The sequence below is a fragment of the Olea europaea genome, unplaced genomic scaffold (genome assembly GCF_002742605.1).
Source record: "Olea europaea var. sylvestris unplaced genomic scaffold, O_europaea_v1 scaffold604, whole genome shotgun sequence".
NCBI lineage: Eukaryota > Viridiplantae > Streptophyta > Magnoliopsida > Lamiales > Oleaceae > Olea > Olea europaea.
The window spans coordinates 291,484-313,698 of NW_019264389.1; the positions used below are offsets into that span (position 1 = coordinate 291,484).

At 33.2% G+C, this 22,215-nt stretch overlaps 2 protein-coding genes across 3 annotated transcripts; one reads left to right on the forward strand and one right to left on the reverse strand.

Moving 5' to 3' along the window:
• Positions 1 to 704: 704 nt before the first annotated feature.
• On the forward strand, positions 705 to 2,093 carry LOC111389646 (1-aminocyclopropane-1-carboxylate oxidase 5-like). The gene is made up of 3 exons (XM_023014588.1): positions 705 to 847; positions 1,063 to 1,295; positions 1,433 to 2,093. The coding sequence occupies exons 1-3, from the start codon at positions 746 to 748 to the stop codon at positions 2,034 to 2,036; spliced, it is 939 nt and encodes a 312-aa protein (XP_022870356.1). The 5' UTR covers positions 705 to 745; the 3' UTR covers positions 2,037 to 2,093.
• A 13,236-nt stretch (positions 2,094 to 15,329) lies between these two features.
• Positions 15,330 to 21,547, reverse strand: LOC111389648 (NAD kinase 2, chloroplastic). 2 transcript variants are annotated; one of them, XM_023014590.1, is made up of 8 exons: positions 20,963 to 21,547; positions 18,561 to 20,462; positions 17,646 to 17,767; positions 17,426 to 17,567; positions 17,209 to 17,337; positions 16,968 to 17,042; positions 16,443 to 16,544; positions 15,330 to 15,735 (listed from the first exon to the last, which is right to left on the reverse strand). In XM_023014590.1, exons 1-8 carry the CDS (start codon positions 21,248 to 21,250, stop codon positions 15,532 to 15,534), a joined length of 2,964 nt encoding a protein of 987 aa, XP_022870358.1. In that variant the 5' UTR covers positions 21,251 to 21,547; the 3' UTR covers positions 15,330 to 15,531. The 2 variants fall into 2 exon arrangements, with proteins under 2 accessions (XP_022870358.1, XP_022870357.1); XM_023014589.1 differs by having other exon boundaries at positions 16,968 to 17,044; positions 17,115 to 17,337.
• Positions 21,548 to 22,215: the final 668 nt, after the last annotated feature.

Below are 22,215 nucleotides of genomic sequence, written 5' to 3' on the forward strand. Positions count from 1 at the left end.
AATAGGGTTTGAAGGTGCTAACTTTTTTATTAATTAGTGTATAGTCTCCTTCCTTAACCCTCAAGCCATGCCTACTAATCTGTGCATTACTCTATTCATCAGGTCATTAATTACCTTGCTAAAGCCTAAAACATGTCATGTGTTAAAAATAGTCAACAGAGGAAATAAATTAAACTTTTAGGAGTCAACATAACGAATGGTTGAAGTCGGCAAAGTTATAACGATAACAAATCGTGGCTTGATTGTATCCGGCTTTGTATTTTGTTCACTATTTATGACGATCTTGATGAATGTAAATGTTAAATGTTTCTCATTATATCGTTTTTCTAGTATATATTAATTTTAATTCTGTATTATACGGGTTCTAATAGGTGTATATATATTATCAAATTACTCATTAAATTTTATTTACAATAATAAAAAGATGAGCACCAGGTGTTTATCAATGAATAAACAAGAAATGAATTCATAAACCGAGGGAGAATGCTTCTGTTGTGGGATAGCAGTTAGTTCCTCTCTCATCCAACATTGACCTTTTAATTAGTTGACTTTCTTTCCATCACCGTCCATTGCTTTACTTTAATGGCTGCTTTAATTATTAAAATTATTAAAAAATACAGCTTTGACATCCAAGAAGGGAAATTATGAAATTTTCACTGTATAAATAGCCTTGAGGAAACCTTTTCAGCACCACATCAGTTTAAGGAGAGTTACTTAGTGTTTGTTCTTTGTTTCTTTTACATTAATGGCTATTCCAGTGATTGATTTCTCAAAGCTTGATGGTGAGGAGAGGGCCAAAACCTTGACTCAAATTGCTCACTGCTGCGAAGAATGGGGATTCTTTCAGGTAACTGTTAATTAACACTCAAAGGAATCGAGCCTTCTGCGAGGGCCAAAAGCGGTCACGTAAAGCTAAACACACGACGAAGAGTTGAAATCTTTTTTTAAAAAAGAATACACTTTTAAATGTCATTTTTAAATATCGAATTAGCCGAAGATCTGTGATTCATTTTATTGCTACATTTTGCATTATGAAATCTGAAATTGTGTGAAATTTTGCAGTTAGTGAACCATGGAATCCCTGAGGAGCTCCTGGAGAGGGTGAAGAGGGTGGCCGCCGAATGCTACAAGTTGGAAAGAGAGGAAAATTTCAAGAATTCAAAGCCTGTTAAGCTTCTAAATGAATTGGTGGAAAAGAAAAGTGAGGACAAATTGGAAAATTTGGATTGGGAGGATGTTTTCCTTCTTTCAGATGAGAATGAAAATGAATGGCCAACAAAGACTCCTCGATTCAAGTAAGCATAATTTTCATCAATTTTACTGATTAGTTAGTCGAACTTTTACATCATGTCATCAACTGCAATTTTATTGAGAACGAAATTTCGTTTATCATTGTTCGTCATATAACATGTTTACATACATATATTGACAGGGAAACCATGAAGGAATACCGACATGAACTGAAAAAACTGGCAATTAAAGTCATGGAAATAATGGATGAAAACTTGGGATTACCAAAAGGGTACATAAAGAAAGCCTTCAACGGGGCCGAAGAAGAAGAAAACGCTGTCTTCGGCACCAAGGTGAGCCATTATCCGCCATGTTCTCACCCCGAAAAGTTGACCGGCCTCCGGGCACACACCGACGCCGGAGGTGTCATCTTATTATTTCAAGATGATGAGGTTCAAGGGCTTCAGATTCTGAAAGATGGGGAGTGGATTAATGTCCAGCCTATGAAAAATGCAGTAGTCATAAACACTGGGGATCAGATTGAAGTACTCAGCAATGGAAGATACAAGAGTGTTTGGCACCGGGTTTTTGCATCGACGGACGGGAATCGAAGATCAATTGCTTCATTCTACAATCCATCACTCAAGGCTACCATAGAACCTGCTCAAGAACTGGTTGAGAAAACTGACAAACTGGCGGTGGATCCAATTTACCCCAAGTTTGTGTTTGGTGATTACATGTCTGTTTATACTGAACAAAAGTTCCTCCCTAAAGAACCAAGATTCCAAGCTGTGAAAGCTAAGTAAGGAAAATGAGTTATTGTACATTTTCCATGCATGTCTCCTTTTTCCTTTCTTTGTATGTTTGGGGTGTTTTAGGGTGGCCTTGCATGAGCAAAACTGAGAGATGAAAAATTAGCACGAGAGCTTTAGGGTGTGTTCTCTTTGGTGTTTTCGGGCCGTTTTCGGTTTTCGATTTTTCAAAACGATGAAAACTCGTTCTCTTTCCCGGTTTCGAAAACGAAAAAAAAATTGTGAAGAAAACACAAAACGACATTTTTGTCGTTTTGGGTGTTTTCAGTACAAATCTTGAAAAAATTGAAAACACGGGAAATGGTTCCATTTGAGAAATAGTTTTCCAAAATGGCAAAAAGAACGTATTTTCAACAATTTTAAAACAGGCACTTAAAACACAAAATCCAAAATGAATTCAAAACTCAAACTACAAAATTGAAATACAAAAAGAACAGCCCCTTATTATTTAAGTGTTTTACAACGTAAAAGTGACATAATAATATATGCAGATAAAGTACCATATAATGTTCCTTCTATTATTTTTACAATTTTTTGTTACTGATGGGACCATAATGTTTATCGGTTACCACTTACCAGTTAGTGTGCCCCTACTAATCCGAAAATCAGCATCTAACAAGAACGCAATGATCTGTTCAACGCAGCTTGTTTAGTTACAGATTTTATTCTTGAAAGACGTCTTAGTTATCTACACTACACTTTTTCCCAGAGCTGTTGACAATATGTATTTAAAAAATTAAATATCAGGGTTTGCTAATAATAGCTTTGTTTATTACATCTGGTCTTGTTCCTTAACCCTAAAACTATGCCTATTAATCTTTGAATTACTTTATTCCATCTGATCATTAATTATCATAGAAAAGCATGTCAAGTGTTAATAAAGTTAAACGTGAGTGAAATAAAAGAGAATTTTTAGTCAACAATCAACATAATGAACAGTTGAAGTCGGCAGAGATTTGAATGTCAAGCATTAAAAAAAATTAACATAACACAATTTGTATGCATATAATTGCATAAAGAAGGAAATGTGGTACGCAATATTTGAAGAAGATTCGATTCATGTCATATAGAAGTTATAGTTAATGACTGCTTTCTTTGGGTACCAATACTACTCTAACAAGATCGGATATTACCTTAGTTCCTCTCGTTCTTGTGAAACTATTCCTCAAGGAAGGCGGCCTAGAAATCATCGAAGTTTGGCAAAATGGAAGATTTTAAAACTGATGTTCGTTATGGGACAGCCAACAAAAATTCATTACATATATTAATATTAATGTGCATGTTTTATTTTCCGTCTTAATTAATTATGCACTAAAAATATTAGTGAATTAATTAAAAAATGATGACGATTAGATGCATCAGCTGAGGGAGAATGTTTCTCATGTGAGACATCAGTTATATTAGTTCCTCTCTCGTCCAATATTGATTTTCATTGACACGATCCGTCCCGAATCACCCTAATGGACTCGACACGTATCGTGCACTGATAATAAATACCAGCTAAGCGCTGGACTCACCACCAAGGTAACTCTGACCTGCTTTATTTGTGATATATTTTTATAAAAAATTTGACAAAATTTCATCTGAAATTTGGACTAAAACCATCTCAAATTTAAATCAACTTAAGAAAACCTGTAAATATAATTTAAAATATAATACTCCAGTCTCTCAAAATGCTAACTATTCAAAATAAAATACCGACAAATCGATATTTACTTACTTTACAATCAACAATCCTCAAATGTACTAAAAATATCAAATATGCAGTGAGTCCATGATAACCTTTTCTGACATAAACTACAAGAAACATGTACTATATAATATGATAAAGTAGGTCATACAATTAATGACGTGTGGCTCAATTTGATGGATCAACAGGCTCCAAAACTGTTCAACTCGACTGCTATCTGATAAAGAAAAATGTGAAAAAATATATGAGCTAAGCTCAATGAGTTGATAATTTGCAATGAGTATATTTTTTCCATTTATGTATTTTTTCTAAAAATTCATGTTATATTAAAACTTTAAGAAATTTTGAAATTTGGTAGCACTTTTAAAATTCAACATGATTGCATTATAAAATTCTTTATCTTTAATTCTAGATAAGTAACTGTAAGGTTTAATAAATATAAATAACTTGATATTAATAATTATAAGTGAAAATATCCTTTCACAGAATTATAAGCTGAAAATCATCACTCTGAAAACTAAATAAGCTAAATTCGGTAGTCTGAAATTTGATAAGCTAATAATACTGAAAAATTACATAAAAAACGTATCCGAAATAACCTTACTTATGTATCGATTAGTACCGATATACATGGCAAAATTATTCAATTATTCAATTCTGACTGTACACTATGGAAACACATTCACCATAGTGCAGAGCGGGTAAAATCATCATAGCTGATGATACACTATGGAAACAAATTCACACTAATGCAGAATAGGGTAAAATTACATGGGTACTTTTTGATAGTTTTAAAAATAACTTTAAATATGCTAAAATATTTAACATTCATATAACATGCTAATCAAAAGATTTAACTGAATTTAATTTAATTTTAAAGAAACAACTGATTATAAATTCACTTTAATTTGAAAATCACGCTATCAAATCAACTGTATGAAATAATAAATTTTCTGATCTAATATAAATTTGATAAATACTAATTTCTGAAAAATAAGTTTATATTCACTCACAAGTCTAGCTACAAGCTATGAAAGTCGATCAACTTTTTCAATCTTCTCGTTACCACTTGAAATACGATACAAGATAACCAATTTAACCACTATCAAATCAAGAAATCTTTTATCTCTAATTATATAATAGTTAAACTAAATTTCTCGATTCTTAAATAAATTTTCCATATTATCCTTTATTAATTGGAGGTAATTCCTCCCTCTAGTCCTTTTAATAAATAACCAATTTTTCAAAATAACCTTCATGCAAAGCATAAAAATGATTATCCCATCTACCATTTAGTGAAAACTTGGAATCACACTTGCCCCAATTTTAATATACATCTTATTCAATAAAATCATTCTTTCAAGTGAACAATTCCATCAACATAATCGTTTTCACAATTAATCCTTACTCAAGCATCCATTTAAAATCTAGGGTTTGCCAAAAATTGGTATTCTTACCTAAATAAAATTGGAAATTAAAAAATCAACAAACTTGAGCTCCAATTTGTACTCTTATCCTCCTAAATCTGAAATTTATACGACAAGTTAAAACCCTAGAAATTTAACGTAAAATTATTTCTTTACCTCTTGAAGAAAATAAAGAGAAATGAGAACGGAAACAAGTTTGAACTACCTAGTTTCCTTCCCTCTTCTCCTCCTCTTTTTCCTTTACTTTCTTTCTTCCTTTCTCTTTTCTTTTCTTTCTTCTTTTTCCTCTTTCCTTCTCTTCCGTTTTCCAGCCCCTTCGCCCTATTTTTGTATGTAAAATATCTATGGAATATTTGGCAATCGGGTTTAAATGGTCAAGTTAGTGGGCTTTTGTAAGGTAAGCCCTCATCTTCCATAAAATATAACATTTAATCATTTTAAATTTCGTATAACAAAGTATTAAATCCTTAACTTCCAAAATTAGAAAAATAAATCCAAACTTTAAATTTTCATCTATGGAATATCTATGGAATATTTGGCAATCGGGTTTAAATGGTCAAGTTAGTGGGCTTTTGTAAGGTAAGCCCTCATCTTCCATAAAATATAACATTTAATCATTTTAAATTTCGTATAACAAAGTATTAAATCCTTAACTTCCAAAATTAGAAAAATAAATCCAAACTTTAAATTTTTATCCATCTTAAACCCTCAAAATATTTTTTTTCATAAAAAACCCCCCCAAGTAAAATAATTTCTTTTATTTTATTTCCTATTTGACTTTGACTTTGATTTTGACAATTCAACTATTGATTTTTGACCTAAAAAAATTGGGTTGTAATATTCATCGCCTCGCTCTATTGGCGCTAAACTTCAATTATGTTACTTTTTATTTAAAAAAAATAGCATATAAAATATAGGGTTATTCAAGAAATTGTAGCCCTGAGGAAACCTCTTCTGCACCACATCAGTGCCAACATTTCAAAAAAAGATACAGTTCTTGTGCTTTGTTTTGCGCTTTTCAATTAATGACCATTACTGCATATTGATTTATCAATCGATGGTAAGGAAAGGGTGAAAACTTTGGCTCAAATAGCTGCGAAAGATTGGGATTCTTTCGTGTCTCCGTTCATTAACACGGCAAGAATCGGGGCTTATGCCACAGGCTAAAATCCATCAGAGGTAGTTAGCTATAAGCTTACGATCATATAACAAATGCTCACTTGACTCGGAACCTTCTACATCAAAATACCAAGCTTAACTAAAAAATCTGGCAGGTAAATTCACGGAAGTAATGTATGAAAAGTTGGGACTACTAAAATGGCACATCGAGAAAGCCTTTGACGGGTGATTCCTACTCGAATTGCTAACTACTGAGAAGAATGGTGATTCTGTCAGGTACTATTCATTACCACTTCAATGTGACTGGCTGAAAGCTGATAAGCTTTGATCATAATAATCGTTGTAGAAAGCATGTCCGTAAAAGAATATGAACACATTTTTGCATCTTGGAATCTGAAATTGTAATTTTTGTGGAAAATTTTGCAGTTAGTGAACCATGGAATCCTTGAAGAGCTCCTGGAGAGGGTGGAGTGTAAGTGTTATGCCCTAAACTCAATCAATCTTGGATATAAATACTTTTATTATATAATTGATGCATTGTATGACAGATCTATTTAATTAATATTCAATTAAATTAAATAGAGTCTGTAGATTCAAATCTTGATAATTTGTTAATCACAAGGAGTTGTGATTGTGAAATACAAATTACATATGATTGAATCTTAAATCGTTGATCGTCGTAAGTAATAACGAGATACGGATATCGTTATTACGGATAGACTATCATGTGGGACATTTCTTACTTGTAAGGTAAGTAGCTGATCTCACAACCTAAAGTATGATAATACTTAAATGAACACGTGGATATTTTGTTATAGAACAAAACATTGAAAACCCGCCAAGAGATTCCACATGGATAACTATTTTAGTGTCAGTGGTTAATCTCTAACGTTTGGTAGTGAGATTGGTCCTTTGACTTGAGATCGTCATAGTACCTTATATGAGGACAATCATGTTTTGACAGTGTTGGATGTTGCTTTGCCAGGGACCGCTAATACGACATCGTTCGGGTATGTCAAGAATCATATAAAGGTTGTGAATGATCTCACTCTTAGATAGTAAGAGATTATGATCTGCATTTCATTCAATTAAGTTGATAACGAAACCCTTGACCAAGGTGTACTCATAAGTAAAAAAAGAGTTTTCGACTTTTATTGATTTGATAGTGGAGTGAAAGATATGATTCATAATCAAGATTGGCTCACTTTTATATATCGTAATTGATCGGATCATATTGACGAAGGGATTATAGTCTCACGGTAAACGAACGGTTTGGTTTTGTCATGCCACGTGACATTTTTCGTCACATGTATTACCCTGACACATTGTTAGATGTCAATCTGGGACGACGAGTGTAAATTGATGATAAATTAAAATGGTGTTTCGATTTATCAGTTTTGATTAGACCAAAATAATATTTCACGCCGTTAGGTATCGTGATTGAGAACTTGATGGGTCACACACAAAAGGAGAATTTGAAGATTGTAATTTGTCAATTAATTAATTTAACAAGTGTTGGATAAATTAATTAATTGAGTTGCTTATTTATATGCTAGGATTAATTAATTCACGGACAGAATTTAATTAAATGAGTTAATTAAAATTGGACCAGGTCAGGCCAAGCCCGTTTGGGCTTATATAAATAAGACTAGGGTTTTCAAAAACTATAGAGAGTTCATTATTCTTGTTAGCACAAGAAGAAAATCATAATCCTGCAATCTTGTTCTCTGTGTAGATTATCGTTGGAGGTTGAACAATTGAATAGTTGTGTGTGACAGATCCAAGTAGTTGGAACAAAGATAAGGCAAATAAATTTGCATATCGTGAAAAAGTATCACTTTTATCACAATTTCTATTTAAATACAAAAGAGATTCCTAGTGGGAATAAAAAATTATTTTAATTTTTCACTACGCATGTTAAATAGATTCCCAACATGGAGAAGGTGGCCTCTGAATGCTACAAATTGGAAAGAGAGGAAAATTTCAAAAATTCAAAGTGAGTAAAACTTCTAAATGAATTGGTGTAAAAGAAAAGTGAGGACAAATTTTAAAATGTGGATTGATAGGATGTCTAATTTCGTCTCTCAGATGAGAACGAAAATAAATGACCAACTAAGACTCCTGGATTCAAGTTATATGCACAATTTGCATCAATTGATACATTTCACTTCATGTGGTCAGCCTTGTTTGTATTCAAGGCTTAGTTTGTTGTTGTTCATCATATAACACATTACATATATTGATAGGGAAACCTTGAAGGAATACAGAGATGAACTGGAAAAAATTGGCAATTACAGTGATGAGATTTGCGGTACGAGAGCTAGAAATGACAATGATCGATTGATTATGGAAGAAGGACCAATAATTAGGTCGCGAGAAAAGAAGGTATAGAATTACTTATTCAAGTTACAGTGAATGAAACATCAATTAGAACGAGCAAAAAAAAAGTTTCATATTGGGTATAGAAGAAAAAACAAGATGGATCAACTTAGTTCAAGCAATAGACAAATGAGCTGATGAATACAACTATGCGACCGCATAGTTGAACAAGGCATGTGACCGTATGTCTCCATACTAAGAGCATACTGAAGGCTAGAGAATGTCCTATGCGACCACATGCTCTACAACTATGTGATCGCATAGTACAAAACTGGATGCGAATTTTTCAAAATTTAGGTAATCTCCTATCTTTTTATTGTATTTTCTAGTATCTTTAGATTTTAATTCCATTTTAATTAGGACTTTTAAGAGTTACTTATAAATATGACTCATTCTTTTCATTGTAAAGGACATAATTTGAGAGAGATTATTGCGACGCATATTTACTTTTTCAACTCGTTCTTCATTAAAATAATTTTCGAAATTATCAAAGATTAATTCCTTATGGCGTTCAACAATAATAAAGTTTGTAAGTTTTATGATCACGGGGTTAGGATATTGTTTATGATTGTCTTGATCTTTGATTCAATAATTTACCAAGTCTAGCTTTTCCAAACTTTGATTCTTAGCATACTTGGGTTTGATCTAATTGTCGTGGGTTCTGTAACTCCAATTATTATGTTGGTTCGCATCATTTGGTATCAGAGTTTAGGCATCCAAAATTAAGGTTATATCATTTACTTTTTGTTAGAGTTTTCATCATCGTTCTTTGTGTTCTTCATCTTTTGAGTCACTCAATCCAATTTAAGTTTCAAACAAATTCAAAAGTTGTTTGTGCGCTAAATTAATGCCCAAATCAATTTCTTTTTAAAAATTTTTGGACTCCTTGTTAAATTATCGCACATTTAAAAAAATCCAAAAACTATAGAAAAAATATAGTAATTACAAAAAAAAAGAAAAAAAAAAGTCCAAAATCAAAAGTGTCAAATTCAAATTCAAGAAACACCTTTTTGAATTTATTCTTAGTGTTCCATTCAAGTGTCAATTCCTACTTCTTGAGACTAATAGATGGGAAAAAACCAGCTTGAGTGATACACGAATGTACACACGTGAAGCAAATATTATTTAAAATTTACGATGTCTGATAAGGAACACTCTACTTCAAGCGGGAAGTAAGTCATCATGATGGAAGAGATGATACAACGATTTGAAAGGTCATTTGGAGATATGGAAGATAGAATAGATAGGCAAGAGGCATTGATGGAGAGGCAAGACATATTGCTTGCTAATTTACGTAGGAAACAACTTAAAGGAGTTTCTAACGCGATGAGGCATGGAAGGCGAATGCCTAGAATGAAAGCTGGTGGTGAAAATGAAGTGGGTAGTGGAATTGATGATGATGCATTAGTGGGGGCTGAAATAAGAAGGATGAGGAATAGAGGAGATAGGCATGATAGAAGGGCTATAGATTATGTTGGAGATGGAGTTTATAGGAATATGGACAATATTAAAATGATCATTTTGTCATTCAAAGGAATGAGCGATTTGTAGGCATATTTGGAATGGAAGAAAAAGTAGAGCTTATATTTCACAGCTATAACTACTCGGAGGAGAGAAAGGTAAAACTTGTTGTCGTTGAGTTTACTGATTATGTTATCATTTGGTGGGATCAAATAGCAACCTCTAGAAGGAAAACTAATGAGAGGCCTATTGAAACAATGAGAGAATTAAAGGATATCATGAGGAAGAGGTTCGTCCATAATCGTTAATATAGGAATCTTTATTAAAAATTACAAAGCCTCTATCAAGGATCTAGGAGTATAGAGGATTATCACGAGGAAATTGAGATTGTTATGATTAGAGTAAATGTTGAGGAGGATTGGGAAGCCACCATGACCCAATTTTTGAATGATTTAAATAGAAAGATAGCTAATGTGGTGGAACTACAACATTACGTGAAATTGGAGGATATGTTACATATAGTTATGAAGGTGGAGAGCCAGTTGAAGATGAATGGAGCAGCTAGATACCCATCGGGTTCTAACTTTTTACGAAAATCAAAGTGGGATAGCAATAAAAGTAATGGAGCTGTTTCAAAAAGTAGGACTAAGCTACCAAAGGGAAGAGGAAGTTGCTAGCGAAGCTACACCCAAGACGGATTCTCAGGATATCAAATGTTTTAGGTGCTTGGAACTAGACACATGGCTTCTCAATATCCAAACAAAAGGACGATGATTCTGCAAGATAATGGAGAAGTGGTAAGTGATAGTAAGGGTGATTATGATAACATGCCAAGATTGGGAGATGCTAGTGAAGGTGAGAAAATGGATTATGCAGTGGGCTAACTATTGGTTACAAGGCAAGCTCTTAGTGCTCAGATCAAAGTGATAACTTGGAGCAACAAAGGGATAATATATTTCATACGAGGTGCTAAGGTATGTAGCATGATTATTGATGGGATAGTTGCACCTATGTGGCTAGCACTACGCTTATTGAGAAATTGGGAATAACCATACTAAAACATTCTAGGCTTATAAATTGCAATGATTGAATGAATGTGGAAATGTTAAAGTGAATAGGCGAGTGTTAGTAAGTTTCTCAATTGGGAGGTTTTATTGTGAAATGATGAGTGATGTAATTCCTGTACATGTCAGGCACATTTTGTTGAGGAGACCATGGCAATATGATAGGAATGTGAAATATGATGGGTACAAAAATAGGTACAGCTTTTCTAAGGATGTGAAATCTATTACTCTTGCGTCATTAATATCAATACAAGCGTATGAAGATCAAATCAAATTGAAATGTAAGGAAGAAAAAAGATTGAGAGAAAAAGGAAGAACAAGATTGATCTTTCACAACAAGAAAATAAGAGAGAAAAATTGAGATGACTAATTATGAGAAAAAGAAAAGAGTAGAGCCACAAGAGAGTAAAGAAAAAGAGTCTTACGAGAGGAGAGAAAAGTCAAAAGTAAATTTCTTTGCAAAAGAGGGTAAGTTGAAGAGAGCAACAATTGATAACTAACCTATGATCTTATTGGTTTATAAGGAATTACTCCTCAATTTTGAGGAATCTAAGACACTTCTCTCTAGTTTGACTATTTCTTTGTCGTAGGAATTTGGAGACTTGTTTCCGAAGTACAATACCTTGTAGGTTACCACACATTTGAAGCATTGAGCATCAAATTGACTTCGCATCTGGAGCTGTCATTCCAAAAAGACCAGGTTATCGGAGTAATCCTGAAAAACCAAGGAATTTCAAAGGCAAGTTAAAGAATTGGTAAGCAAATGGTACATGATTCGTGTCGAAGAAATATGGAACTTCGAGGATGTGCGTAAACTATCAGGTGATCAACAACATAACAATAAAATATCGTCATCATATAACTAGGTTATATGACATATTAGATGAATTACATGAATCGTGCATGTTTAGTAAAGTAGATCTTAAAAGTGGAGATCATCAAATTAGGATGAGAGAATGTGATGAGTGGAAACTGCTTTCAAAACTAAGTATAATTTATATGAATGGTTAGTCATGCCAGTTGGACTTATTAATGCACCTAGCATATATATGAGCTTAACAAATAATGTCTTGCTTGCATTTATACGTAAATTTGTAGTAGTGTACTTCGATGACAATTTGATATAGTAAGAATTTAAATGAACATATATGACATTTAAGGTGTGTGTTTGTGGTCATAAGACAAGAACAACTTTATGCTAACTTTAAAAAGTGTTTATTTTGCATGAAAATTTTTGTTTTTTCTTTGTTATGTTATTAGTGTAAAGGGAATTGAATTGGATGAGAAGAAAGTCAAAGCTATCAAGGAATTACCAACACCAAAGAGCAAAGCTGAAGTAAGAAGCTTTCATGGTTTAGCTAGCTTCTATAGGTGTTTGTTAAAGACTTTAGCACAATTGCCACACCACTTAATGAGATTGTAAAGAAAAGTGTAAGATTTCATTGGAGAGTTGAACAAAAACATGTTTTTAATACTATTAAGGATAAATTGTGTACTGCACCGGTGGTGGAACCAATTTACCCCAAGTTTGTGTTTGGTGATTACTTGTATGTTTACACTAAACCAAAGTTCCTTCCTAAAGAACCAGGTTTCCAAGCTATGAAATCTAAGGAAAATGAGTAATTACAAAGTTTCAATTTGTTTCCTTTTCCACTATGCATATCTTTGGAGTAAGGCACAGGGGTATGAAGTTGTGCCTTTGGCAAAATGCTATGTTAGCTTGTTATTGTTTAGCTGCATCTATAGAAAAGCTTAATAAGGTTTCATGGGATAATTTCTTTCTCGACTTAATTTTTTGCTTGCAATTTGAGTTCTCAAGTTATAGTGTTAAAATAATGGATTAAACCCTTTTGCCATGAAATGTTTGCCCACTTGGTTGACTTACACTCACAAACGCGTGAGACCCGCGTAAATAAAAAATGTCAAAAAATGCTCCCCCTACTCTCTTATTGTGAGTGTGATGTCAGAGAGGGTGTCAAACCTTCTCTGGTAGTATTGCATGATTTTAAAATAATTGGTCTGTGTAAATTACTAATTGCATGTTTGATGTAGAATTTTTTTGAATAAAATTTGTGAAAAGTGATATTTTTGGAGAACTTGCAACTCAAGTTGTGGTTTAAAATAATTGGCCTATGTAAATCACTAATTGCCTGTTTATTGTAGAATTTTTTAGAATAGTTAAAAGTGATATTTTTGGAGAACTTGCAACTCAAGTTGTGGTTTAAAATAATTGGCCTATGTAAATCACTAATTGCCTGTTTATTGTAGAATTTTTTAGAATAGTTAAAAGTGATATTTTTAGAGAACTAGCCAACGTAGAGCGTATGTTGCAAGTTATTATAAAATGTATTATAAATGTTGTAAAAGTAATAATTGAATATGCATTGTTAATTAATTTAGAATTACTACCAAGGAATATATGTACGTAACAATGAATTTTAAATTATTTATTTATTTATTTTCAATTAAGTAAAATTAGATCTTGATTAGACAAGAATAACTAAATGCAGTTTTGAATGTGAAATTCTAATAAACTTTTAGAATTAATAACATTGAAATGCACAAATGAAGATAAATATTAATTAAATTAATGAGATTATTAATTGATTGAGAATTAATAATAGGAAATTCATATATTAATGAAAGCGCACAAGTGAAATGAATATGTCAAATGTACATTTATATTGATGGTAATTAAGTGGTTAAATAAATTAAATATATATTGAAAAACGAAAAGTAAGATACTACGAAAATAGTTGAATTATAGAAGAAAAGTAAGGTACTATGAAAATAGTTGAATTATAGAAGAAGTAAAATCGTCCAAAAAATGATTTTCACTTGATGTGATATTTAATTTCAATTAAGTAAAATTGAATGTTAATTGGCATAAATGGACGTGAATAATGAAATGCATTCTTGAACGTGGAATCTAATTAACTTATAATAAGAATTAATAAAATTGAGATGCATAAATGAATATTAATATTAATTAAATAAATGTAAATGTTAATTAACTGAGAACTAATAATAGGGAATTCATACATTAATGAAAGCACACAAGTGAAATAAATATGTGAAATATACATGTACATTAATGGCAACTAAATAGTTAAATAAATTAAAGGAAAAATTGCGACAGCGATCCCTAACTTTTTGCTTTTTGCAGACTATACCCTAACCTTCATTTTATGTCAACGAAGGACCCTAACATTTCGTAAATATGCACTCGAGATCCATCTGGATGAAAACCGTCCAAAACACCTTCAGTTTGCCAGAAAAATTCCTTAAATTATTTACTACCGCAACGATTTTATTGGATGTTGATACGTTTTTGGACAGTTTTATTGAATGTTGATTCCTTAATTGTCCTGGTCAATTGATGGTGTTTTGGATGATTTTCATCTAGATAAACCTCAGGTACATATTTATGAAAGATTAGGAACCTCTGCTGGTACAAAATGAAGATTAAGATAAAGTCTGCAAAAAATGGAAAAGTTAGGGCCTGTTGCTGCAATTTTCCCTAAATTAAATACATATTAGAAAGCGAAAATTAAGGTATTGAAATAATTAAATTATATTAAGATTAAAATTATCCAAAAAATTATTTTCACTTGAAGTGATATTTAATATATTATAGATATGTGGTCAAAAAGTTAAAAAAAATATGAACCCACGTACAAAATTATTTTAATGGAAGAATGTACGGTTGAAAATAAATTTAGTAAAAAAATGAATTTTAAAGAATATGTACCAAACAGGAGCAAAATATTATGATACAAGTTTTTCTTTAATATGTCAATAGCCGACTGAGTATTTCACAAGTAATTAATTTCCTTGTATCATGTTCAAAGTATTAATTTTCTATGGGTAAATTGTAGATCGACCCGAGTTAAAATACATATCTAATAACAAAATATGCACACAATATGTCTTTGAAAGTTGAAACAGAAGTTTTGAATTACAGTAGAAACATACAAATTCAATTAAACCATGAATGAAAAGCTTGTATCCATACAACCGCAGTACATTGATCCATTGCAACAAAATATCATTTTTTGTACAATATATGATGAATATTGATACTGTAGCTGAGAAATCTATCTTGGTCAAGAACAACACAAAAGCATAAACAGCCAGCAATGAACAATTGCAAAATTTTCAATTTCATACGTATGTGAGATATATATAAAATGTACAAGTTACATATAAAAATTAGAGAAAATACAAAGGAAAAGAAATGGCAGACCATACAAGTAATGGGAGCCAATTAGGAAAACCATTGCTATAACTCGTAAACTGTACACTAATATACATCTTTGCAGGCATATTATGTGTAATATTTTCAGCAATCAAAGTGCTTTCTGATCTAATCTTTCGTTCCAGTTCAAGCAACGAATCAAGCTTCGAAACCAATCACCTGTTTGGTCTGACTTGTTGACTGTTGGAAGTGGATGTTGACTCATACATATACGAACGGAATCGCCTCTAGAAAGTTGTTGCCTTCTCTTCCCATCGAACGAGACCCAAGCATTACTTCGTGCATCCTCCGGAATCTACACCCCAGAGCAAGAACAGAAAACGGTAAGATTTTAGAGCCTCTGGCGCCTAAGATAATTATCAAGGTAATAAGACATAAATATCCCCCGAGTAGGATGTGATTGGATCTATCTTGAATGACATCAAAGATCAACAACTAAGAAGAAGTAATTAACGTTAAAAATGTACTTTAGAACTTAACATGAGAAGAAAAATGTAACTGTTTGTAGTAATTTAAGTTTTTGAATAATTTCTAGCTCTGACTCTAGTTTGATTGATGAACTCATATACAATCTTATTGCTTTATAAATCTACAAAATTTTGTCCACTTCATTTATGAATAGATGAACTTAAAAAAAACAATGAAGAGACCTTCTAAAATCTTCATAAATAAAAAAGAATCGAAGAAGTGGTACAAACTTGTTAATCTATCACATGTATAACAATATCATTATCTTAATCTTTTATTAGTTCATGTCTATCTTATGCAACCGGTATGATTTACTGAATAGTCCTTTTCTTCCCATGAATAAATATATTCAGTAGAAGGGAACTTCTAAATGATACTGAAGTAAATAAAGAAAATAAATTAGAAAGCCAATTATGTGTTCCAAAAGTCAACGCAACATTCAGCAACCTCGTAATTCATAGGAACAATATATTTTTCCTCTTAGATTAGTTACTCGCAAATTGTTTTTATTTCTAAACATGAAGAAAAGCATACCTTTAATTCCAGCCGTGCAGAATCAGGAAGTATGACAGGTCTGAATGAGAGAGAATGTGGGCAAATCGGTGTAAAGAGCATACAAGGAACATTGGGATGTACCTGCATTTGGCAATAGCCACTGGTATTACTGGCATAACATGTCATAAATCTCAACTTAACTCATCTCAACAAACAATTCATAAATATAAAATAAAGCAGCTCGAACAACTATCAATAAAGGTAAAGGTTTCTAAAATTATATTCTATTACGGATCACAGAACAGACGTGTTTTAAGTCGTCTTGCTGGCATTTTTTCAGTAAAATAAGTACCCATTATATTCTAGTGTTGCATATCTGTTATGTATTGCTTATGGATAATATGGCTTAGTTTGTTCTTCGTTGTTGAATATCTTTCATAATGCAGTTAAATTTGTATAAAAGCATCAAGTATCAAAAAACTTTTGATGACATCAATCCTAAAATATATTATTTTGAGTTAGCAAGATAAAATACTTCTAATTTTTGGACTCATGCCAGCTTACCATAGACCCTCCAGCAGCAGTGGAATAAGCTGTACTTCCAGTAGGAGTGGCTACTATAACTCCATCACCTTGTACCTACCAAAAGTATGATTAAACTGTCGTGCACAAACCATAAAACCCCCCCCCCCCCCCCCCCCCGGCCAGGTTTTGTTATGAGGTGGTCATGTTCATAACATTCAATTTTGGAGAGGTAAGGATTGGAACCACGGTCAACTACAACTTCATTGAGCACGTTAAATACCTTGCCAGGCACTGCTTTCCCATTTCGAAATATTTCACAGCAGAGACGCATTCTAAGAGTTATATACACACCATCAAGTGTGTTGTTCCCATGTATAACTTGTTTCAGGTCATTCTTACAATCTTGAAACTGTATGAAGCAAAAAACCAGAGTAAAGAAGGAATAGCTTTTATAAGATTTACAGAGTTTAACAGAAGGGTTGAGTCAAGAGACATACCGTATGGGACGTGAGAAATCCCAGGGACCCAAGATTAAATGAAACAACAGGAGGAACTGCACCTATAAATAAATTGGAAGCGTGGAGGATGACTCCATCTCCTCCCAAGCAAGCCACAAAATCAACCCTCTCATGAAGGTCCCTGAATCAGAAGTATTAGGAGGTGGTCAGAACATTTTCACAAGAAACAATAATAGAAGAAGAAGCGAAGTTTCTGAACCTTGTATCTTGACTATAAAAGGTCTGAACAAACCCAAATCCCGGAATTCTTGCAAATATGTCATGAACCTCAGGTTCCACAAGAACGTTCATATTCTCTTGGTAATATAAAAAAGAGGCAACCTGAAGCTCTCACAGAGGGGGAAAAAATTTTCAATGAGACAAGGCAAAAGATGGACAGTTGTGCAATACTAGAAAGGTAAGGAAATCAGAATATTCTCTGAAGAATTAGTTACTCAAACCAACAAAATAAAAAAAATAAAAAAGGAAAGAAAGAAAGAAAACGAACATCCCAATAAAATACGAGAAACATACGATGTTAAAAAACAAAGGGGTTTAAGGTTCATATTTATCAACAATAAAAATTAGTTAGCACAAAAGAACCTTCAAGTATTTGTACTTTTACGAAACTGAATAGCTGAATAAGCATCTAGATATTTGAAGCAAAGAAAATGAAGTGCAGTTGAGTAGAATAAAAAAGGATAAACTTTTGATGTATAATGAGCAAAATATAAAATAGCAACCATATGTTTATCTAAGTCCAATGCCTTCTTAATAAGATATTAATAACTGACATTAGTTTTCCCTTATATGATGAATTATAGATAAAATATACCTCTAATAGCATTTTCGTATCTTCCCCCACCCTCACCTTGTATACTCTATTCCTAAATCCATTACAAGTAGTAGTCAAGCCTGTTTCTAGTTTCATTCTCAAGAAGCTTTCATTACAGTGTTAATCTTTCAGTTCCTTATTCATTTTGTAATCATAACTTACTATCTTCAACTGACTTTTTATCTGCCCGTGAAAGACTAATAAAAGAACAAACTAACCCATTTGTAATGTTTAAACTTCAAGCAATTTTCCAACCAAATAGGATGCTCCCATCACAGATATCCTCTAACTGGACACTACCTCTTTGGCTTCTTCCATGAGTTCTTGTCCCAGCTTCTTCAATAATAATGCAGTCTTCGGTGTAGACTTCCACAAAAGCATCTGCTGCTGCGTGCTAGGATGAGTGAATGCCAAGGAAGATTCTGTTACCTTTTCTCTAGAGCAAGAAAATCCATCTGTTCGGACCAAGAACATCTCAGCTTTCTTTCTTGACTGCACTCTCACAACACCAGTTGCAGAAGCACACATATTTCCTTCAAGAGTTTCCAAGCTTTCATCATCTGATGATAAGTAGTCACTGTTGCTCCTATTCTCTCGAGTAACCATCGTTGACTTGACATTCTTATTTAGCTCAATGCTTGTACTAATAGGACCATCTTTCTCACCTGAAGCATACTCCTTGCTACTAATTGTTCCATTGGGAAGAGGAGCTGGGGTGACAAAAGAATTATGACTCTGATATGGCCAATAACTAGCAGGTGTACTCAGGGGCTTCGAGGATGACATGTTACCATTAAGTGATCTGTTCAAAATATCTTCTTCCTTAAACCTGGAATTAGTGATAGTTTCTTCTCTCAAGACTGTCCTATTGCAGTTATATCTTAAAGCAGACAGCATCTCCAATCTTCGGCGTTCGTATATAAAATATGTTCCAGGTGAAATCTTCTTATTCCTGAAAAACTTGGTCATCTCCCTTCTGGAGAAAACATCCATAGGAGGTAGCTGAGACTCTAGAGGTTTCGCATTGCTGTAGAAGTTTATTACTGTTTCTATTTCGCCATTTATTTTTGGTAATCGGGTATCCTGATTGGTTGTTCCGGTAATAGAGGCTCCATTACTGCTCCGTGATTGGGTTTCAGCAGCTGAAGAGGTTTGATTAATAAATCCTCCAGCTTCTTTTGAGATGGACCCATTTCCATCATCAGAGGATGTATCCTCTTTGAGGTTTGAAATAAAGTGTGTCCCTTCTATTCTTTTAGCATCTGGAACTAGCATGTCAGTGGGGCTACCTCGCTGATTAGAGACGAACTGAGATGTGGCACGATCCATGTATAGCCTCCATCTAGACACCATGGCAGAGGTTCTCTGCCTTCCTTCCTTACTATGTAAATAAATGGGCTTTTTGCTCGAATCTGACACCAAAGTGGAAAACTTCTCAACCTGCTCCATTGAAGGTGAAGTACCAACTTCGACGGGAAGTTTAATCAGCTCAATCTTTCCAGACAAAATAGCTTCATCTAATACCATTTTGTAAAAATTGTCCTTTATAGTCTCTGCCCGGAGATCCACAATTGTTTTGAATCCTTTCTCCAATAGCCACTTCAAGCCTTCTTCTGTCACCTGGCTACCTTTCCAAAAAGCAACCTCTTCATCACCCAACTGCATTTCTTCTTTTGAGGTGGACAAGTAAATAGGACCCCAGTTTGCAAACAATGTCTGACAAGGGTGATTGTCCCCTCGGGGAAATCCAGAATCGTAACACACGTTTTTTAGCCTTTGCAACTTCCTCCAAACTTTTATACTTCGAGCATCGTCTGGTGTCAAATAATTCTCAAGAGCAACATGCAAACTCTCGCAATAACTTTTCATCTCACCCCTAAAAATAGCAAGTGGAGGAAGATTATCATCCATTACATTTTTCTGCACATTCCGATATGAATTCATGATGGAAGATCGCCCTGAGAGGACATCATCTCTTCCTTTATTCAGCAGGCATACCATGCAACCTAGGACGGAAACTATTTTATTTTCCAATAAAGGCTTGTCCTCTGATGACATGTCGTATGAAACGCTGCACTCACCCGTCACTGGATTGCATAGCGTGTCCATTAAAGCATTATGAAACTGTTCTGCTGCCCTAAAGATTCTACAGAAGGCCTCGACCTCTGCAACATCCCCGGGAAGTGGTCCAACACAAGGCAACTGTGAAAAATAACAGTAATAAAACAATTTTCAAATTTGTGCAGAAAATACCCGTTTATAGCAAAGGCAATCAAATTATTATCCTCCATTTGAATAGACATTAAAGAACATCTATAAACTCTCATCAAAAAATAACTAAGCATACAAGAAATTAATAGTATCACAACAAGATCAAATCAAGAAAATGAAAGTGGCACAATATTCCCAAAATTATTTACTTATTCATGGAAATTATTTTACATATAAATCTTGCAATGATTAGCAAATTTTTGAGGTATCACTAAAATTAATTGATTGCCAATACCCATCTTACTATTTGATTATTTAACTACGTCAAGAACGAGTTATTGTGTAATAATTAAGCCATTTATTATCCTTCGATCAAAACCCAAAACACCAAGATTATAATTCATACACCAGCTGTATGTAACTCGAAACGTTTATGTGTTACATTTATAATTTTCTAAAAAGCAGTAAAAACAAACAAATAAAAAATTGACCTTGGAGTCCAAACCAATGTTCACAGATAAGGAGTTCGACAGTTCAGCACTGGCAACAAGCTTGAAACGACGCCTTCCCGACCATTTACTCTTCTTCTTTGGCAACATAAACTCGCAGCCTGACCCTGACCCAGACCCGGACCCGGACCAGAACCCTGGCCCCGAAATCTTGATACAACTGAGCTGATGGAAAAACACCCGGGTAACACCTGCCCGATTCATGCGGAAGTGGCATGGGCAATTATAATCATTACTGTAATTGTAATAACAGCAACACGACGTCGCCATGCCAGATGCCACAATCAAATTGAAAAATTATTGGGCATGCACTGTATCTATATATAAAAAGCGAATTCGGTGGATGCAGTTTAATTGCGAATGTACTTATATTATTTGTTGAGGATAATCTGTTAGGCAAAAGACATACTAATTTCGCTGTGTTTGGATTTGGATATGCAGAAGAGGAAAATAATTCTGTGGATAGCATCGATAGAGAGTTGTGGGGGCAAAATGGAATAATGGAAAATTGGATTTTTGTGTGGTAGGTTTTGGGTTTGCCATTTGTTCTTTGCCTATTTGAGTCGATGATTTTTCTTTTGTATTTCTTCCTTTTCTTGATTTTGGTTTCTTTTCTGTGTTTGATTAGATAAATCAATGGTGGAAATATGTTTACATTGAAGTCAGATTTGATGGATGAGTCAATGGCAGAAATGTAACATTGAAAAATGAGAAAATTGTAACAATGGTTCCTATCCTTTTCATTTTTTGCAAATTTTACTCTAACCTTCATTTTGTATTAGCAAAAGTTCTTAATTTTTCATAAATATGCACTTGAAGTTCATCTGCATGAAAAATATCCAAAACACCGTCAGTTAACCAAGAAAATTAAAGAATCAACATTCAATAAAACCGTTCAAAACACCGTCTAAAACGGTATCAACATACAGTAAAACCATCGCAATGGCATATAATTCAAGGAATTTTTCCAGTCAACTGACGGTGTTTTGGACGATTTTCATCCAAATGGACCTCAAGTGCTCTAACACAAAATGAAGATTAGGGTAAAATCTCAAAAAAAAAATGAAAAGATTAGAGATCACTACTGCAATTTTTTCTTGAAAATTGCGAATTTTATAAATTAGTTATTGAAAATCATTTTGGAAAAATGGAACCTATAATTTTTTTCTTATTTTTTAAACCACAATTACATTGAAAAATGGGTTCTTATTTTTTCTTATTTTTTAAACCTTTCA

Bases quoted from the DNA above. Each gene is read 5' to 3' on its own strand.
- LOC111389646 (XM_023014588.1), top strand. From the start codon at position 746: ATGGCTATTCCAGTGATTGATTTCTCAAAGCTTGATGGTGAGGAGAGG. The intron at 848-1,062 runs GTAACTGTTAAT...GAAATTTTGCAG, and splicing joins AAGAATGGGGATTCTTTCAG to TTAGTGAACCATGGAATCCC. The intron at 1,296-1,432 runs GTAAGCATAATT...ATATATTGACAG, and splicing joins ACAAAGACTCCTCGATTCAA to GGAAACCATGAAGGAATACC.
- LOC111389648 (XM_023014589.1), bottom strand. From the start codon at position 21,250: ATGGCGACGTCGTGTTGCTGTTATTACAATTACAGTAATGATTATAAT. The intron at 17,768-18,560 runs GTAGTGTCCAGT...TGAGAGCTTCAG, and splicing joins TCATGGAAGAAGCCAAAGAG to GTTGCCTCTTTTTTATATTA. The intron at 17,045-17,114 runs AACCTGGCCGGG...CATACTTTTGGT, and splicing joins ACATGACCACCTCATAACAA to AGGTACAAGGTGATGGAGTT.